At 39.7% G+C, this 21,453-nt stretch overlaps 1 protein-coding gene across 13 annotated transcripts in view; it reads right to left on the bottom strand.

Moving 5' to 3' along the window:
- LOC140477240 (protein MTSS 1-like) overlaps nucleotides 1-21,453 on the bottom strand; it is a 189,393-nt gene that overhangs the window by 156,784 nt on the left and 11,156 nt on the right. For all 13 annotated transcript variants that reach the window (XM_072570788.1, XM_072570796.1, XM_072570789.1 and 10 more), the window contains exons 2-3: nucleotides 8,967-9,028; nucleotides 3,018-3,091 (exon numbers count right to left, since the gene is read on the bottom strand). In XM_072570788.1, the coding sequence (XP_072426889.1) occupies nucleotides 3,018-3,091; nucleotides 8,967-9,028 (136 nt within the window). The remainder of the gene's footprint in view (nucleotides 1-3,017; nucleotides 3,092-8,966; nucleotides 9,029-21,453) is intronic.

The following is a 21,453-nucleotide window of genomic DNA, read 5'->3' as shown; positions in this document are numbered from 1 at the left end:
GAGAACTTACACTAAATATCTCTACAGATGCAGCTGAAAGAAAAATTCTCTCTGATTGCTAAATACAAGTCATCAGCAAAGCCACTGTTAAAGGAAAATGGACAATCTTCTTTCAGATAATTGCAAAACCAAGACATTTCAAATAACTGCCAAAGTCAGTGCTACTGGAACCATCCACCTGAATGGCCACAATGTTTCACAATCTATTCAAAACAGATAAGTCAAAGACTGATTTTTTTTTCACCTTTAACCTTTCTGGGCTCACCTTTCATATGTAACCTGTGTGTGTCTCATGTTTTATTATCTTTTCTCACATTGTAGTAGCAAAATTTATATTCTTTCTTTCACTGAAGAAAGCCTGGTTTACATTGAGTCTTTTTAAAATATAAATATATTTAGGTTGGGAAGTCATATCCACTAGGAAGGGCTTATTTTTAAATTAATCTTGCTGTGATCAATGAAAAGAATGGTGGGTAAAGAAGTAGAACCAGTTCGTCCCTCCTCATCAAGCAGTATAAAACAACTGGGGGCTCTTGCCCGAGGAACAATATTATTTCCTCTCTGAAGGTTCATAGCCCTTTATAGAGTCATAGAGTCATATCTTAGAGGTTTGCAGATGCTCCATTGTTGATTATATTTAAAGTTGGGATATGAGCAGATTTTATGCCTTTTAGGCATTTAAGGGATATAAAGAGCAGGCAGTAAAGTCAAAGTCCAAGATGAGAACAATAATATTGAATGACTGAATAAACTTGACGGTATAGTCTACTCCTGTTCCAATCTAATCTTCAAATACCTGGTGAGCCATTCTTTTTAAAAGTATCCAGTCTATTTTCTGCTTTGTAGTCACACTGTTGACAGAGCCGGTTGAGTTAAGCTTCTGAACGTTAGTGATTCCCAAAATGCTGATGGGGAAGACTTGGTTATTGAAGTTTGTACCTTACTGTAACTGCCAGACTCTTGCGATGGAACTGTTAAACTGTTAAATGATATGATGTTGTCTTGTAAGTTAACACAGGCTGCTTTATTATTGAGGGGTTCTGAATGGAGCTGAACACTGTCAAAGTATCAGCAAATGGCTCCACTACAGAGCACTAATAAAGCAGTTGAAAGAGAATAAACCTCTGGGAAACCTCTGCCATGTTATTCTGTGCCTCCAACAAATAGTGTCACAACTATAATCACTTTTATTTGTGTCACATAAGATGCTGGCAATGAAAAGTATTTTCTCTGACACTCAATGATCAAAGTTTCATTAGGACGCCATGGTATTTTAATGAGTTGAATGTTACCTTGATATTAAGTCCAGCTCCCCTCATCAGGCATTGAGGGCTTACATCCTTGACTAGATCAAGTCTGTGCTAAGACCAGGAGTCAACTGATACTGGCATAACTAAAACTGAGTACCAATAAGCAGGTATTGGAGTGTAGATGGTGCTTGATGTCATTATAACAACTCCAACACTCTACTGATTAAATTAGAGCTGGTGGCATGATAATTTAGCTGGTTTACATTAATCCTGTCTTTTGAGGATGGGACATAACTATTCTCCACACTTAGATAAATACCAATATGATAACTCTGATAACTGCAAGTTTGTCTGGAGAGCGACAAGCTAATACATGGTCTTTAATACTACAATTGGGACACTAACAGGGCTAACAATGGCTGTGGTCAGTACAGTCACTTCTTAAACATTGAATTAAATTAATGCAATTTATTGGACATTTACTGCTATGACAGATGGCACTTTGAGAAAAGCTCAAACAAGATCATTCATTGATTTGTGTCATGAGCAAACAAATGTATTTCAACATAAACACCTTCTTCCATGTAGATCCACATAATTTCAACATTATTTTTGCGACAAAATTAATATTTTCACATTTTTAAAGAAAGTAGCTACTACCATGTTGAATTTTTGTTTGGTTCTGTAGTTGAAGTCCAGGTAGAAATTTAAATATCCTGTACTCCTAGAAAAAATGAAAACGGCACACTGGTCCAAGAGTCAGCCCACATAATTGTTTGTACAAACAAATACCATCATCTCCCTTCTAATAATGGTTAGCATTAATCGCAATCATTTTCTACACCAACACAAAAGGATTATGCCAAGACTATTCCAACGCTAATATCATTGACTGCAGGTGCTTATCTAACGAGCTTTTCAATTCAGAAGAAAACAGGAAAGAATATAAAATAAATTTGGCTAAATATCTATTATTATGTACAAAATTAAAAGTTTTATGTCTGAGAATAAACTGATTTTGAAGGACATTTTACATCACAGTTTTCTGAATCAAACTGAGGTCAATAATTTCAGATCTGTTCGACACCCATTTTGATTCTATTTTACTGCTATGTGCTGGTCTGAACCTTACTGTTCACATTTTTGCTGCCAGTCAAGACTTCTCCATTATTCTGCCCTTCATTCTCACTCCAGTCAAATCTTTGCTCCTTTACTACAATCATTACCATTCCCTTTGCTTTAGGTTATGTTTGATATTTAACTTCTCCTGTCCTCCATTTTATCTCCACACATTTCCTTCATTCTTCCTTGTCTGTACACACATCCAACAACAGAAAATCTATGATATTTTGCCTTCCTTCAGTTCTAAAAAGAGCTTTATTCTTCCACAAACATTCACTTTCTTCCTCAGATGCTGCCAGACCCACAAAATATTTCGAGCATGTGTAATTTTATTTTAATAGTATAATTTATCTTTTTGTAATGATATTCTGAAGCACACCACAGTTATTCTATAAATGGGAAAATAATTCACACTATAATTGTGTAGTCAAGTAAAGCAGAAAGTAATTACACTTGAAAAGCAGAATATTAAATTGTTATATTAGATGCCCCTTTAAGTTTATAACTTAAAGGTTGCTATTTGGCAATATCCAACAATTAAATTCATGCATTAAACAATGAAAGTATTATATAAAAGGAACCTAGCTGGAAAGCAAGACATCCAGTTAAAATCTGTGACGAGCTACTAAACAGATAATTGCTTACCACGTGTGTTCGTAGCCATGTCTGCCACTTTCTGAAATGCATCCAAAAAGGCAGCAGCAGCCATCACTGTTGTCCTGAAACAGAAATAAAAACTATGAACACTAATTTATTAATTCTATTCTGTTTACTTTTAAATGAAAGTTCTACATCATATTAGGCACTACAGGTGGGATTTTCCTCTTTACTGCTGGGACACAGAGCATGATAAAATCTATCAAAAGAATGGTGGAAGCACCATAATGACATAGCATCTACCTCATCAAATTCTTCAAATCAGTTCTGAAAAGTAATCCATCTAATCTTGCTTTAAAAGAGAGCTGCCAGTATGAGAAATGCTGGAAGATCATTGCTGTTACATGTAGTATCCACTCCTTGGTTTGCAGTTCAATGTCTAAGTATTTCTGTTAATGTTAGTAATGTCTTCAATGGGAAAGCAACCTGGAAGATCTATCTTTTAAGAATTTCTGCACTATTTCCCAGATAATCCATACCACTCAGTCATTAGTAATTGATCATCCTAAACTGAAAGTTCAAATTAAAACTTGTCAGCAAAACATAAAAATTGGTTCAAACAGCTGTCTAACAAACTGTAAATAATAATGATGTGTATTGTTCTAAGTATAAATCCCACAGGGGAAAAAAAAAGTGATGTGTTTGCTCAAAAATAAGATTAAGAACTGAGGTGAATAAATTATCTATCACACACCTCTGAAATTGGTGGGACTTTAACCTATGTAAGATTTTGCTTACAGAAGACTCATCAGATTGCTCCAACGAGAGTGAAATGCACTCAAACTTACTCTAGCTGCACTTCTAACTAGAAAAGATCAAGAGATCTACTACTAGCTAAGCTCTACTTCTTGACTATGCTTACCAAGAATTCTGTTAAGAACATTATAAAAATTTAATTTATTTTTTTTTAGTGGCTTCAGAGTTCTTGAGAGCTTGGTGCTAAAGAGTCTGGAGGCCTTTGCACTTACTGGCATTTACATTTATTTTAGATCTTACAACGTTGAAGTGAAAAACTGGGGGTGAGTAGTTCACTACATTAAAAATCTAGAGAGAAAAAAAATGTTGTTGCCTAGTGACAGGGATCCAGTGACATACAGTGACAGAGCCCTCCAGAAAGTCAGTATGCGCGTGGGTATGATAGAGTGTGGAGACTGTTCAACTCTAACAATAAATCTGGCAAAAACAATTGCTAGAAATTGAGTTTAGGGAATTTGTATTAGCTCTAACATCAATGAAATACTGAGTTTAGTTTACAGTTTGTTTTAGGTATCTCAGGATACCTGGGTGTTTGTAAAAATATTGCTGAGCAAAAAGGAACTGTAAATTTGAATCTTTTTTGTAGTATTTCTAATGAAGTTTTTCCAATTTGGTTGACTAGTGCAATATAGTTCAGCTTGTTCCTTTATTGGTATACTGGCTTCCACAGTTAAGATCTAACGAGTCAGGTTTCATTGTGGGATCTGACTTGTCCGGTATTAATGTCACCTAGGATTCTAACAATTACATTAATTATATATTTTCCCAGATAATAGTGGAATTGTTAAATAGGTTGCCTCTTCATAAGACAAAAGGAAAATCATTTAATTGCTTCAAACAAGAGCCAAGACGCATTTCTGATTGAGGCAGAAATCACTTCTTATAGCAACATGAAAGTGCACAACAATTAATCAGAAATAGAGTCATCCTCAGGATTTATTTCTATCATATAAAGAATCAGATAGAAACTTTCCAAATTTCTTTTCTTAGGTGGTCTGAATTTCTCAGCCATTTTCCCAATCCTCCCAGGAGATTGCATCACTTTTGAATAAAGTGGATAATGTAACAATTATTTGGGGCAGGCAAATTGGCTAATAGATCTTAACCTGTCAATTTTTTTAAGAATCCCTACAGTGTGAAAAGAGGCTCTTCAGCCCAACAAGTCCACACCCTCCAAAGAGTAACCCACCCAGACTCATTCCCCTACCACTCAACATTTACCCCAGATTACCTACATATCCCTGAACACAATGGGCAATTCAGCCAATTCACCTAACCTGCACATCTTTGGATTATGGGAGGAAACCCACATCGACACAGGGAGAATGCGCAAACTTCAAACAAACAGTTGCTAGAAGCTGGAATCGAACCTGGCACTGTGAGGCAGCATTGCTAACCACCAATTCAACAAGTCAATATTTATTTTTCGCAGGAGACTTTCAAGGTGGTAGATTAAATTTCAATATGGTTATTTCCTGAAATAAAAGCATTTCAGATACAAATAACTATTCAAACTTTGATTTTTCACTAACCTATCTGAATGTCAAAATTCAGTTATGTGCCTAATACTAACAGAAATAAGTATAAACAAATACATTCCTTTAAGTGTTAACTATACACGAAAACAGAATTAAACTGTTCTGAGATTCATTTACACAGAGTAAAATCCAAACATTAGGTGATTCTTTTTGCAGTTTCCATGTGTTCTTCCAAATTCTCGCCAGTGTTCTCTAACTGAATCCTTGCCAAAAGGAGGATGAAGAGTTCCTGATTCAGTTATTTCTATTCAACTGAAATAGTTAACCAAAACTGAAGAATAAGACCTGTAAACTCTTTAGAATACCTAAAGTACTGCATAATAAGGGGAAACATTTAATGTTTTTGATACATGCTCTCAATTAAGCATTTCAAGTCTTTGCAATTCGAAAACTTGTGCAAGTATTTAACAGTTGTGAATTTAAGATGAAGGCACATCCATATGACCATGTTAATTGCTTCGCAAACCAAGACACTACTGCTGACCAAGCGGTGCAGACATCTCCTCCCTAAATAGTGTAGGATGCTGGAAATAGCAGCAATTGTGTCACAAATTGGTATATTTGGTAGAAGCAGCTTACACACTCGTGTTCGGATTGAAATCTATTTGTAAAAGTGATTAAACTTCCTTCAGAACCCAATTTAAGACACTAGCAGACACTGGAGCAAGGAACTGAAAATTTGCTTCTCGAAGGGCAATGATTTTATTCATTTTAAGTACAACTCGTCATGTGTTGACTGAGTGTCCATGCTTTGGGTCCATTCTCACTTTGTGAATACATCTGTTCATGAAAGAGACAAGATAAAAGACATATTTTTAGGATATTCCAGTTATGGAAGGAGCTCAAAGAAGGTCTACCAGACTAATTCCTGGGAAGGCAGGACAGATGGAAACTGGATTGATTAGAGTCGTTGAGGCAGGGCAATGTTCACTAGAGTTTAGAAGAATGAGGGAAGATCTCAAAGAAATATTCTAATAGGATTAGACAGAATAGATGTGGGAAGAATGATCTTGATGACCAGGGAATTATGGATTACACGAATTATATATATTTTTCCAGATAATAGTGAATTTGTTAAATAGGTTGCCTTAATTGCTTCAAGCAAGAGCCAAGACGCATTTCTCATTGTGGGGGAAGGGGGTTCAGTCTAAGGAGAAAGGGTAGGTATTTTCTGACAGTAATGAGGAGGAATTTCTTCACCAGATAGTACAGATTCTGTGAAATTCTCTGTCACAGGAAACTGGTCAGACCAAAACATTGAAAACATTCAAAGAGGAGTAAGATATAGTTATTTGTACAAAAGGGAAAAGACAGGAACAGGATACTGAGCTGGATGATCAGCCATGATCATATTGAATGGTGCAGCAGGTTCAAAGGACTAAATGGTCTACTCCTGTTCCTATACTCCAAGAGTCATCTAAGAAGAGATGGGTTTATAATACACAGGTAGGAATTTGAGCCCATGTCCTTCACCCTTTTGTTCCAAGTGTAACATTAAGGTTTGAACTTTCCCTTCCTGACAGTGGAAGTCTTTAAGCAAGATATGTACAATGTTTTATTGACCTAGAAAGACTTAGAAATCACAAAATTAATAGAATTGAGCAAAGAGCAGTTTGGGTTAAGCGTTCTCATATTCTCAAGCAAGTTCCTTCAAAATTGTGGACAGTGAGAATCCCTAAGAGGAGGAATGCAGTCCCACTTCCTTATTCCACATATTTCCAAACAAACAAGGTCTATCTATCCAGCTTAATTTCCCACATGAAATTCTGCAGTTTAGTAAGAATTGGGATTCAGAAGAGGAAGGCAGCCTCTTCTGCCATCTCCTCTTCAAACTAAGGATAAATTTTCCCTGACTGGAAATACATTCCCTTCATCCCCTACACACAATAACCAACCTTAACTTTTTGAAAGGGAGGAGCATTAACTGTTGCAAGGATCAGTTTATTCATTTTGCCTGGCAGACCTTTAATCCCAAATGATGCACTGTTAAACATTTGAAGTGATCTACTGGGCACCTGAAATATAGGTAAAATAAGTAAGCTTGAATGCTTTACTTTCTACTTCTACTTCTAAAAATCTTGCAATTTTAGCCATGGTACCTGCAAAATATCCAGAAAGCATCCAGAATATGTTTAAAGCCACAAAGCTCACTGCTTTAGATAGTCCTTTATTGAAAGTGTATGTCAATTACATCTGTATAATGGTGCTTGTAAAGGAGTGGTAAAAAAAGACTGCACAAAAACAAAATCAAAAATGATTATATTTCAGGGATGCAACAGTGTTCTGAAAATCCTGATGCGATCTCAACACACTTAATATTTTATCACTGGTGTGACAGCAATTTTATATACATATGGAGTTGAATAAATGAAGAAACAGAGTTAACCTTTCCTAGTCTTTGTTATCAAGTGTCAGCATCAAACACTCCATGCTGCATTGTTCCAAGCTATGTATTAACAGAACCTACAAGGAGTTAAACATTTTATTCAGCAGTTTGAACGTTTCCAACTTCTATACACTGCACATTTACTATTGCAGTTGTATAACAGAACAGGCAATTTAATATGCTTTTCAGCGTGTTCAGATCCACTACAAATTTAATCAACAATATCCAAACTTATTTTATTTCGAGAACAGATAACCTGTTCAGCAAGGCTTTGATTGATGCAATTCAGACTTGATAGAAAACATTGGTAATGCAGGTGAATGGACAGATATTAAACCATGACTGTCTTCAATCAAGCAAGCACTTTCGAAGGAATAGATATTAAACAATAATGAGGAAACAAAAGGAACTGAATTAATTTCAGTTCTGCAGCATTCAACAATGCCTATTTTTTAAAAAGAACTTGCAAATATTGGCAGAAATAAACCTTAATTTTGTGTTATTCAAATTTAGGTAAAGGTAAAGTTGCCATAATCCTACCAGACCATTAGGCTGCTGTCTCATTAGCGAGTGAGACAACTGGTGGTGATTAAACCTGAGGGTCACCACTCCTCAGGTGATGGGAGAAGTTGAGAAAGACAGGACTTCATGGTAACCTCAGTAAGTGAACCAATTCTGTTACCATCACTCTACACCACAAACCAGCCATCCAGCCAACTGAGCTAGCCAACCACTACTTTATTCAAATTTAAAGTAACAGTTAAAGTAAATTACAAAGCCCCTATAATTTAATTACATAAAAATAATTTAAACAATGAAAAATTATAGTAGTTTTTCCTTTATTAAATTGATACAATATATTCAGAAGGGCTTTTTATGCCATGGTGCTTGTTACATTCTAATCAATTTTATGTAGCTCACCACAATTTCAAGGAAATAAAAAAATCAATCTTTATGACTGCGATTTGCATCTTCCGCCTTTTAGAGCATCATCCATACTGCAGGTTTGAGCCACACAACTTTCAGAACCTAGCAAAATTCAAGGCTAGTAACTTGACAGCCTGTATTTTGACAACAAAGGTCTTAAAGGATCTACTGGTAGCATCAGAATTCTAAACAGTTTTTTAAAAAACATTTTATTGGGCAAATTTCCCTTTATCCCCTCAAGTGTCTTTTAATTAAAAGCAGAACTTATACCATCAAATTACCAGTTTCTAACTATTAGTCCAGAAGTTCTTTTTTAAAATGTTGGCTTACCTGAGTTGGGACTGCAGTTTACCTGCTTTGTTAATAAAATCTTCCCAGATCGGGTAGCTCCCCTGTGGAAAGAAAGAAAATAATGTAAAACACAGCATTTTATGACACTTGCTAATTTTTGTATCATGTATAAAATAATGAACTTATAGTTATGTTATCCACTTGCTTCAAAACTCTTTGGATGTGGAGTCAGTCATTTACGACTGAGATGTGGAACTGCTTCTTCAATCAAATGGTGTGCACCTGTGGAATTCTCTATCATAGAAGACTGTGGAGACATTCACTGAATGAATTAGAGAGACATATCTTTTTGGATTTTAAAAGCATCAAGGGGTATGGAGAGAAAGCAGGAATATAACATTGAGTAACAGAGGTCTGTGCCAATTGAAAACAACTACCAATTCTAATCCACTTTCCAGCATTTGGCATGTCACTTTCTATGGCTTGGCATCACAAATGTACATCTAAATACTTCTTAAATATTATGAAGATTTCTATCTCCATATTCTGACGGGCAGTGAGTTTCAGCTTCTCACCAACCTCCAAGTTAAAAAAAAATTCCTCACCTCCTTTAAACCTCCTGGCTGCTTACATTAATTCAATGACCCAAGTCATGATCCATCATTTTCTCTACGAAGGGGAAAGTTCCTTCCTGTCCACTCTGTCTATGCCCTTCAGTTTTATACATCTCAATTATTTCCCTGCTCAATCTCTTCCACTGCAAGGAAGACAACACCAGCTTATCCAATGTCTCTTCATTACTAAAACTCTTCACAGTGTCATACAGTGTGGAAATCCACACCAATGTTCCCAAACCAAACTAGCTCCACTTGCATGTGTTTGGCCCATATCCCTCCAAACCTTTCCTATTCATGTACTGACCCAAATGTCTCTTAAATGCTTTAACTGTAACTGCATCCACCAATTCTTCTGGCTTCATTCTACACATGAACCACTCTTTATAAAAGTTTTCTCCTCTCACTTCAAAAATATGCCCCCTAGTTTTGAAATTCCCCCACCCTAGGGAAAAGACCCTTGCTATTCACGTTATTTATGCCCCTCGATTTTATGAACCTCAATAAGGTCACCCTCAACCTCCTTTGCTCCAGTGAAAACAGTCCCTGCTTATTTTTAAAAGTCTAACACTTCATTCCCAGCAACAACCTGTTAAATCCTTTCTGCAGCGTTTCTAATTTGATAATATTCTTCCTATAATGTGAATTCCAGAACTGCATACAATATTCTCATTATGGCCTAACCAAATTTTTACATGGCTCCAGAATTTACCTCCTTGCTCTGAAACACTACATCTTAGTCTAGTATCCCATACACCAAGAAGGGTTGATTAGCTCAGTTAGCTGGGTTACTGGTTGGTAGTGTATAATTCCACCAAAAGCATGGTTTCAATTCCAGCTGAGATTACCATGAAGAATTTTCTTTCTGAACTTCTCCCCTCACCGGTGGCTTGATGACACTCTGGTTAAACTACCACCTGTCATAACGTTCTAATGACAGAGCAGCCATCTAGTTTGATAAAACAATGGTGATTTTACCATTTATCTCATACACCTGCTTAGTTACTTTATCTACCAATACCACAACATAAAGGGGCCAGTGGACATGCACACCAAGATCCTCTGTTTCCCAGGTTACTACCGTTCATTATGTATTCCCTTGTCGTGTTTGTGCTACCCAAGTGTATCACCTCACGCTTATCCAAACTAAACTCCAATTGCCACTGATCAGCCCATCAGACTAGTCTGTCTATATCCTCCTGGAATTGAAGGCAATCCTCCTCACGATTTAACCAATTTCTATACTGGCTGCAAACTTATTGATCTAAATTATTTATATATATCACAAACAGCAAATGCTCCAACAGTGATGCTGCAGAACCCCAGTGAACACGGTCGAGCAACACCCTCTCATTACTGCCACTCAGCCAATACTGGATCCAATGAACCAAATCTTCTTGGATCCCATGGGTTCTTAGCTTGACTACTCGTCAATGCAAAAGCCTTGCTGAAGTCTAAATAGTCTAAGCATTGCCCTCATCTACACACCTGGTCATATTTTTGACAAATTCAACCAAGTTGGTCAACCCTTATCAAAACCGCACTGTTTGTTCCTGATTAATCCCTCCCTCTCCAAGTGCTGATTAATTCTGTCCCTCAGAATTGCTTCCAATAGTTCCTTCTCCGTTGAGGTTAGACTGGCTAACCTGTAGTTTCCGGGTTTATCCTTTGCTTCTTTCTTCGATAAATGTACCACATTGGCTATCCTCCTGACCTTTGGCATCTCTCCTGTGACCAAAGAGGAACTGAAAATTATTCCTAGTGCTCTGGCTATTTCTGCCCTTGCGTCATTCAACAGCCTGGGATACAATACATCCAGCCCTGGAGATTGATACACTTTTGAGCTGGCATTCAAAACCTCTTCTCTATTAATGCAAATTTCTTTCCATTACATCACTGGCCTTCTCCCTGATTTCTACCCCCAAATCATCTCTTTCACCAGTGAACACTGTCACACAGTATTCATACAGAACCTGACTTAGGTCCTCTGGCTCCACACACTAATTACATAATGGTTCTTAAAGGGTCCTGCTCTTTTCATAGTTATCATTTTACCCTTGATTTATTTCTAAACTTACTTAGGACTTTTCTTTATTTTGTTCTTTCATGTCTTTTTTTTTGTTCTCCAAATTTTGTTTTTATGTTTCCCCTATAGAGCTTCTGCTGTTTTAAGCCCTCAGTAGCTGCTATAAGCCCACCATTCTGTCTTTATCAAATCAATGTGCATACCTTGATATCCAGGGTTCATCAAATTCACTGGTCTCACCTTGGTCTTCATTGGAACATGACTGCGTGGACTTGCCCTAATCTCTTCTTGAATGTGACCCAAAGCTCTTACATAAATTTACAAAAAATATGTAAATTGGCCTTTCCCCATTATAGAACCTGATTTTAGGTATATCCTTGTCCTTTCTATTACGATCTTGAATCTAACAGACTATGGTCGCTATCTGCAAAATGTTACCCCACTTACCCAGCTCAATATTATAGAATCATAGACATCATCTTCTCACATTTTAATGTGCCCTCAACTCATCTGCTTTGTTAGTCAGAATCTTCACCCACTCTGCCGAGGACATGGAGGTCCTGGGCCTCCTTCACCGCCGCTCCCTCACCACCAGACGCCTGGAGGAAGAATGCCTCATCTTCCGCCTCGGAACACTTCACCCCAGGGCATCAATGTGGACTTCAACAGCTTCCTCATTTCCCCTTCCCCCACCTCATCCTAGTTTCAAACTTCCAGGTCAGCACTGTCTCCTTGACTTGTCCAGACTTGTCCGACCTGCCTATCTCCTTTTCCACCTATCCACTCCACCCTCTCCTCCTTGACCTATCACCTTCATCTCCTCCCCCACTCACCCATTGTACTCTATGCTACTCTCTCCCCACCCCCACCCTCCTCTAGCTTATCTCTCCACGCTTCAGGCTCACTGCCTTTATTCCTGATGAAGGGCTTTTGCCCGAAACGCGATTTTGCTGCTCGTTGGATGCTGCCTGAACTGCTGTGCTCTTTCAGCACCACTAATCCAGTATTTGCTTTCCAGCATCTGCAGTTATTGTTTTTACCACATTAAAATAAATACCTACCAACCTTGCCAAGCTCCCTTGTGCCTCAAATGGCCTATACATTTTATGCCTTCTTGAAATTGGGGATAAGCCTTGATCATATTGAATTTACAGCTGGCTCCAAGGCCATATGGCTTACTCCTGCTCATCCATCTATGACACTTTTTCTATAGTTTCTACCCAAACGTACTTTTGGTTAACTTAAATCATTTCATGCAACCTGAGGGAGTAAACCTGTCGTCTTTAAAGACTAGGCTATTTCCATTTAGCTCTAAGTGACCTTGCAAATTACTGTCCACCTTACAACTAATTGAAAATTTGGTCATGCTCTATATTGGTAATCCTTTTTGAGATTACCTTGCACACATTTCACTTTTGAGCCAAGATACCATTCGGCTTTGAAATTATCTTTCTGTACCAAGCACTGGTGTGTGGTGATCATATGGACCTTAAAAATCTGTGATCTTCCACAGATCCTAGCTTCATATCAATGAATTGATTTCTTAAACAAGAAATGTATATCCAGCACGTTCACACAAAATCTGTGACACAAAATGCTGTCTTGCAGATTAATATAATTGATTAATCTGTTGATGCATTCGTTGCCAGGACCCAGTGCTAATTCAGGATCATCATTATATTACATAACTGATAATCAGAGCAGACTTCAGCTTATTTTTTCAACTTATTCCTGAGAATTAAAATGTGTTTACCATTCATCAGAAAGTTGTTATTCAAAAAATTGAGCCATATAAAATATTGTGTCAGAAATAACAATGATCATATCATTTGAATTAAGCAACTTTTAATTCAAAAGGATAGGCTTTATTCACTAGTTAGCCATTAAATCACCCAACAGGCACAGTCATTTAAATTGCCAGTCGGTGGATGGCAGAAACGATAAGCACTTACAAGTAACATAAATAACCAAAGAACATGCCTGCTCCTGTTATGTATAGATCAAGTAGCAGCTGAGCAGTAATTATCATTGATGCTTTTCAGAATTTGTGCTACAGCAAGCTTAATAATGTTTATTGTCGTGTTCATCATCAATGCCTCCTTTAATCCTGTGCATCAGCAAAACCATTGAACAGCAGTCAGAACATGCAAGATGTCTTTATGGAATGTTACATTGGTTGGAGATATGTGAGCATACAATTATAGCTCATTCTGAATATCCAATTTACATGGAACTCAAATGCTCATACAGTCATAAAGCCATACAGCATGGAAACAGACCCTTCGGTTCAACTCATCCATACCGACCAGGTTTCCCAAACTAAATTGGTACCATTTGCCTGTGCTTGGCCCAAATACCCTCTAAATAACTCAAGTCTTTTGAATATTGTAATTGTAACTGCATCTACTACTTCCTTTGGCAGTTCATTCCATATACGCACCATCTGTGAAAACGTTGCCCTGGGTCCCTTTTAAAGCTTTCCCCTAAAAAGGGGTGACAGTGACTTAATGGTTAGCACTGTTGGTTCACAGTGCTGGGGTCCCAGGTTCAATTCTAGCCTTTGGCGACTGTCTGTCTGTGTGGAGTGTGCACATTCTCCCAGTGTCTCTGTGTGGGTTTTCTCTAGGTGCTCTGGTTTCCTCCCATAGTCCAAAGATGTGCAGGTGAGATGGATTAGCCTTGCTAAATTGCCTGTAGTGATCAGGGATGTGTAGGTGAGGTGGATTTGCTATTGGAAGCGCAGAGTTATCGAATAGGGAGTTGAGTCTGGGTGGGATGCTCTTTATGGAGTCAATGTGGACCTTTTGGACCAAATGGCCTGTTTCCGCACTGTAGAAATTCAATGAACATACCCTTTAGTTTTGATTCCCCGCCTGGGGTAAAGGCCTTTGCTATTCACCTTATCTATGTCCTTCATGATTTTATTAACTTCTATAAGGTCACATCTCAAACTCCTATGCTGCAAATGATAGTAAATTCAAGAGCAAACATTTAAAAATATAACATTGCAAATTTAAGACTATATTAAAAGCAACAGGTACAAAGGACCCAGCCCAAAACTTCACACTTTTTTTTCTCCATATTACAAGGCTAAGGCAGTACTAAGCTTTTATTAGTGCCAATAAGAATTCAACCATCTGAATTCCTTTGATCATGACAGCTAAAAAGTGCCTCTGGCCAGATCCATATATGAAAGGGAATTCTTATACCACATGGTCAGTGTGCCGGAGACTTTAGCAGAGAGACACAAAGTATACTTTTTGAAATTTGCATCAAAATGGGAATTCAGTGCAAAGGGGGAGAAATGTTTTTGATAAGGTTTACTACAAGAAATAAACTTTCCAGAATGAGCTGAGTGTGGAAGGTGAAAAAAGGTATAAGCCAAGAGGCTGATCCACACTGAGATCAGTGGGGGAGTGGCATCACAAACTTCAACTTGATGCAAGTGCAGGGAAAATAGACTTGATTAGGGAGCTTAAAATAAAGGAACCTGCAAGTGAGTAGTGACCATACGATGATAGAATTTACCCTGTGAATTGAGAGGGAGAAGCTGGAATCAGATATAACTGAATTACAATTGAGGAAAGGTAACTACAATGACATGAGGAAGGAGTTGGCCAGAATCAATTGGAAGGGGAGGCTGGAAGAGAAGATGGTGAAGTACCAATGGCTGGAGTTTCTGGGGGCGATGCCACGAAGAAAGAAGCACACTAAGGGGAGGATGAGGTGATCATGACTGACAAGGCAAGTCAGGGACAGCATAAAACAAAAAGAAAAAACATACAATGCAATGAAGACTAATGAGAAGCCAGAGGATTGGGAAGCCTCTAAAAACCAGCAGAGGGTAACAAAGAAAGCAATAAGGCAGGAGAAGGTGAACTATGAAGTAAGCTAGCTAGTAATATAAAAGAAGATTGCAAGAGTGTTTTTTAGATATATGAAAGATAAGAGAAACAAGAGTGGACATTGGACCACTAGAAAATGAGGCTGGAGAAGCAGTGATAGGAAATAAATAATGACAGAGGAACTTAATAAGTACTTTGCAATAGATCTTACATTGGAGACACGAGCAGCATACCAAATCTTCAAGAGTGTTGGGGCAAAAGTGAGCGTAGTATCTATCACGAAGAAGAAATTGCTGGGGAAGCTGGAAGGTCTGAAGGTGGATAAATCACCTAGATCACACTGACAACACCCTAGAGTTCTGAATGAGGTAGTTGAGGACATTGTAGAGGCATTTGTGGTGATCTTTCAGGTATCAATGGAGTGAGGGAAGGTCACAGAGAACAAGATAATGGCCAATCTAAAACACCTTTTTAAGAAGGGAGGGAGGCAGAAAACAGGAAACTACAGGCCAGTTAGCCTGTCTTTAGGTAATATTTTACAGTCCAAAATGTGAGGTGCTGCACTATGGAAAGGCAACTCAGGGCAGGACTTATACACTTAATGGTGAGGTCCTGAGGAGTATTGCTGAACAAAGAGACCCTGGAGTGCAGATTCGCAGTTCCTTGAAAGTGGAGTTGCAAGTAGACAAGATAGTGAAAGTATTTGGTATGCTTGCCTTTAGTGGTCAGTGCATTGAGTATAGGAATTGGGAGGTCATGTTGTGGCTGTACAGGACATTGGTTATGCCATTATTGCTATACTCTGTTCAATTCTGATCTCCCTGCTATAGGAAGGCCGCTGTGAAATGTGAAAGGGTTCAAACAGATTTAAAAATATGTTGTCATGGTTGGAGAGTTTGACTTCGAAGGAGAGGCTGAACAGACTTGGGCTATTTTCCCGGCAGTGTCAGAGATGAGGGTGATCTCGTAGAAATTTATCAAATCATGAGGGGCATTGATAGGGTGAATAGCCAAGGGACTTTTTTTCCCAGGGTGGGTGAGTTCAGAACTAGAGGGCATAGGTTTAAGGTGAGAGAGAAAGAATTTAAAAGGGACCTAAGGAACAATGTTTTCACGCAGAGGGTGGTGCTTGTGTGGAATAAGCTGTCAGAGGAAGTGGCGGAGACTGGTATAATTACAACATTTAAAAAGACATCTGGATGAGTATATGAATAGGAATGGTTTCAGGAGAATATGGGCCAAATGCTGGCAAATGGGACTAGAATTTATCTAGGATATCTGGTCGGTGTGGACAAGTTAGAGCGAACTACAACTGTATTATTAAGGATGAGATTGTGGAATACTTGAAAATAGGTAAAAACAATGACTGCAGATGCTGGGAACTAAAGTCTAGATTAGAGTGGTGCTGGAAAAGCACAGCAGTTTAGGAAGCATCTGAGGAGCAGTAAAATCGACGTTTCGGGCAAAAGTCTTTTATCAGGAATACAGGCAGAGGGCCTGAAGCATGGAGAGATACGTGAGAGGAAGTTGGGGGTGGGGAGAAAGTAGGATAGAGTACAATAGGTGAGTGGGGGAGGGGATGAAGGTGATAGGTCGGGGGGAGGGTGGAGTGGATAGATGGAAAAGATGATAGGCAGGTAGGACAAGTCATGGGGACAGTGCTGAGCTGGAAGTTTGGAACTGGGGTGAGGTGGGGGAAGGGGAAATGAGGAAACTATTGAAGTCCACATTGATGCCCTGGGGTTGAAGTGTTCCGAGGCGGAAGATGAGACGTTCTTCCTCCAGGCGTCTGGTGGTGAGGGAGCAGCGGTGAAGGAGGCCCAGGACCTCCATGTCCTCGGCAGAGTGGGAGGGGGAGTTGAAATGTTGGCCACAGGGCGGTGTGGTTGATTGGTGCGGGTGTCCCAGAGATGTTCCCTAAAGCGCTCTGCTAGGAGGAGTCCAGTCTCCCCAATGTAGAGGAGACCACATCGGGAGCAATGGATACAATAAATGATTTAGGTGGATGTGCAGGTAAAACTTTGATGGATGTGGAAGGCTCCTTTGAGGCCTTGGATGGAGGTGAGGGAGGTGGTGTGGGTGGAGGTTTTGCAATTCCTGCGGTGGCAGGGGAAGGTGCCAGGATGGAAGGGTGGGTTGTAGGAGGGCATGGACCTGACCAGGTAGTCACGGAGGGAACTGTCTTTGCGGAAGGCGGAAAGGGGTGGGGAGGGAAACATATCCCTGGTGGTGGGGTCCATTTGGAGGTGGCAGAAATGTCGGCGGATGATTTGGTTTATGCGAAGGCTGGTAGGGTGGAAGGTGAGCACCAGGGGCGTTCTGTCCTTGTTATGGTTGGAGGGGTGGGGTCTGAGGGCAGAGGTGCGGGATGTGGACGAGATGCGTTGGAGGGCATCTTTAACCATGTGGGAAGGGAAATTGCGGTCTCTAAAGGAGGAGGCCATCTGGTGTGTTCTGTGGTGGAACTGGTCCTTCTGGGAGCAGATACGGCGGAGGCGGAGGAATTGGGAATATGGGATGGCATTTTTACAGGAGGTAGGGTGGGAAGAGGTGTAATACAGGTAGCTGTGGGAGTCGGTGGGTTTGTAAAAAATGCCAGTGTCAAGTTGGTCGTCATTAATGGAGATGGAGAGGTCCAGGAAGGGGAGGGAGGTGTCAGAGATGGTCCAGGTAAATTTAAGGTCAGGGTGGAATGTGTTGATGAAGTTGATGAATTGCTCAACCTCCTCGTGGGAGCACGAAGTGGCACCAATGCAGTCATCAATGTAGCAGAGGAAGAGGTGGGGAGTGGTGCCGGTGTAATTACGGAAGAGACCCAGAGTACTTGAAAATGCATGGTAAAATAGGAGTGGGTAAGCAGGACTTCATCAAAGGGAGGTTTCATACCTGACACCTTTGATAGAATTTTGAAGGAGGAAATGAACAGGTTAAACAAAGGAGAGCCAGTAGACATATCTAATTTGATTTCCAGAAGGCCTCTAACAAAGGTGTTGCACAAAAGGCTGTTAAATAACATAAGAATCCATGATGTTGGTCAAGATACTGGCATGGATAGAGAATTGACTGACTGGCAGAAAGTAGAGAGTAGGGAAAAAGGGCTTTTTTTCAGGATGGCAACCAAGGACGACTGAAGTTCTGCAAGAGTCCTTGTTGGGACCACAATTTTTCCTGTTATACATTCACAATCTGGATGAAGGATCTGAGGGCATTGTTATAGAGTCATAGAAATGCACAGCACGGAAAGAGACCCTTCAGTCCAACTTGTCCATGTCGAGCAGATATGTTGCAATTGTACCAGCCTCCACCACATCCTTTGGCAGCTCATTCCATACAAGTACCACCCTCTGTGTGAAAACATTGCCCCTTAGATCTCTTTTATATCTTTCCCCCTCACCCTGAACCTATGCCCTCTAGTTCTGAACTCCCCGACCCCAGGGAAAAGACTTTGTCAATTTACCCTATCCATGCCCCTCATAATTTTGTAAGCCTCTATAAGGTCACCCCTCAGCCTCCAACGCTCCAGAGAAAACAGCCCCAGCCTGGTCAGCCTCTCCCTATAGCTCAGATCCTCCAACCCTGGCAACATCCTTGTAAATCTTTTCTGAACCCTTTCAAGTTTCACAACATCTTTCCGAAAGGAAGGAGACCAGAATTGCACGCAATATTCCAACAGTGGCCTAACCTATGTCCAGTACAGCCGCAACATGACCTCCCAACTCCTGTACTCAATAAAGCACAGATAATATAGAGTTGTAATTTATAAATGAAATCAAATATGATATGGATAGCAGGATGGGTGATGTGTTACTACTGCAACATATTTAACCTGATGGACACCAGTGGAATCCAGAGAGAACACATCTGTAGTAAAACTGCACATTGATGAACTTCATATCTGAATAGAACAGACGGAATCTGACCTGCAGACATCACAACACATCAGGGAAAGGGAACATTACCTGGACATTTTGCTCTAGAGGGCAGACAAGGTAAGTCAAAATTGGTCTCTGAGGGTAAGATTATAGTTGAGGCAGGTCTGAGGACCCAGTCAGTTTCAATTGTAGGGAGTTATTCAAATACAGGGAGGAAATAGCAATGTAGCAGCGGTAGTGGTCAGAATAATTAAGGAGATAGGTGCTGTTATCTGCAGCCATGAGCAGAAATCTTAAAGGCTCCATTGCCTGTCCAGTGCCAGTGTCAAAGATGTTTCGTTGGGCAGAGAAGAACTTGGGGAGAGGAGAGGGATCCTGTTGTCATTATCCCCATTGATAACAATATTGATAACTCGAGAAAGGAGGCTATGCTGAAAGATTCTGAATAGTTAGGAGCTAAATTAGAAATAGAACCTCCAAAGTATTAACCTTTATGGCTGAAAGACTGGAGTGTAGAAGGGGTTTCAGTTTGTGGGGCACTAGCACCAGTACTGGAGTAGAAGAGAGCTGTTCCAGTGCGATAAGCTTCACTTGAACTGTGCTAGGACCAACGTCCTGGCGAATTGAGTAACAAGGGCTTTAAACTAAATAGAGGGGGAAGAGTTTAGGAGAGAGAAAATTTAAGTTTGCAACACAAGAGAAAAATGGCATCATCACTGAGCAGCTATCTGGACAATTATACCCAGAGTGAGACGCTGGAAAAACCCAACCAGTGCCACACTTTTCGACTTTGATCTGCAGCATCTGCAGTCCTCACTTTCTCCAGAGTGGGACAGCAAGAGACAGAGTGTCCAAACATGGAAGAACTGTAGCAAATTTGGTCAAGAGGAGGAATGAAACAATGAAAACGCAACATTGGTGGCTCTTTATTTGAATGCAGAGTTTTTGAAATGAAATAAACTAAATAACAGCACAAATACATGTTAATACGGATGATCTTATAGCCATTACAGATATATGTTTACAAGAAGATCAGAGCTTTGGTCAAAGTATCCGGGGTACGTGATTTCAGAAGGACAGGCAGGAAGGAAAGAGTGATGGGATAACATTTTTAGTATGGAATGGAATAAGTATTATTGCAAAAAATAATCTTGGATCAAGAGATGTAGGATCCATGCAGGTGGAAGGAAGAAACAGCAAGGAGAAGACATCACAACCTCTAGGATGCTTAAGAGCAGCTATTTGGAGGAACTCAGAATAAATCAGGAGATAATGAGGGCACGCAAGTAACGCAGAACATTAATGATGGATCACTTTAATCTTCATGAAGATTGAGATAGCCATAGTCTAGTGTGTTTGGGACAGTTCCCTAGAACAATATATTGTGTAACGAACAAAGGATCATCAGGCTATTTTGAATCAGCTGATGTGTAATGATGCAGTGATAACAAATGATGACAGAACAAAATAGAATTTTGCATTAAGTTTGAGATAGAGGACATGATGGCTCAGTGGTTAGCACTGCTGCCTCACAGCACCAGAGACCCAGGTTCGATTCTTGCCTTGGGTGACTGTCTGCGCGGGTTTCCTTCGGGATGCTCCAATTTCCTCCCACAATCCAAAGATGTGCTGGTCATGTGAATTGGCCATACTAAATTGTCCATAGTGTTAGGTGCATTAGCCAGGGGTAAATATAGGGTAGGAAAATGGGTCTGGGTGGGTACTCTTCAGAGGGTTGGTGTGGACTTGTTGGGGCACAGCACCTGTTCACATACTGAATGGAATCTAATCTAAACTTGGGTCAGAAATAACTATGTCAACTTCAAATATAGATAATTACAAAGGAATGAGGACAGAGCTAGCTGGTGTAGACAGGAATAACATTTTTGCAGCAAATATGGTTGAGGAAAAATGGCAAATGTTTAAGGAAACAAGGATTCTAGGAAGAGGATAAGCCAACCTGGTTAACTACTATAGGAGAGATTGTGCGCAAATGTCAGTGTTTGCACTATAAGCCTTTTTACCAAATACTGGAGGGCTGAAGCAAAAGGGAAATTGAGGGAGTTGGTCAAGGTAGGTTGGATCCCCTCAAATTTTCAACCAGTGTCATATGAAGACGAAGGCATACAGATGGGATCCAACCAGAAAACGTTTGCGAAGCACTGCTCT

This window comes from Chiloscyllium punctatum, chromosome 5, assembly GCF_047496795.1.
Source record: "Chiloscyllium punctatum isolate Juve2018m chromosome 5, sChiPun1.3, whole genome shotgun sequence".
NCBI lineage: Eukaryota > Metazoa > Chordata > Chondrichthyes > Orectolobiformes > Hemiscylliidae > Chiloscyllium > Chiloscyllium punctatum.
Note: the sequence above shows the minus strand (reverse complement) of the source record. Positions and strands in the feature narration are given on the sequence as shown.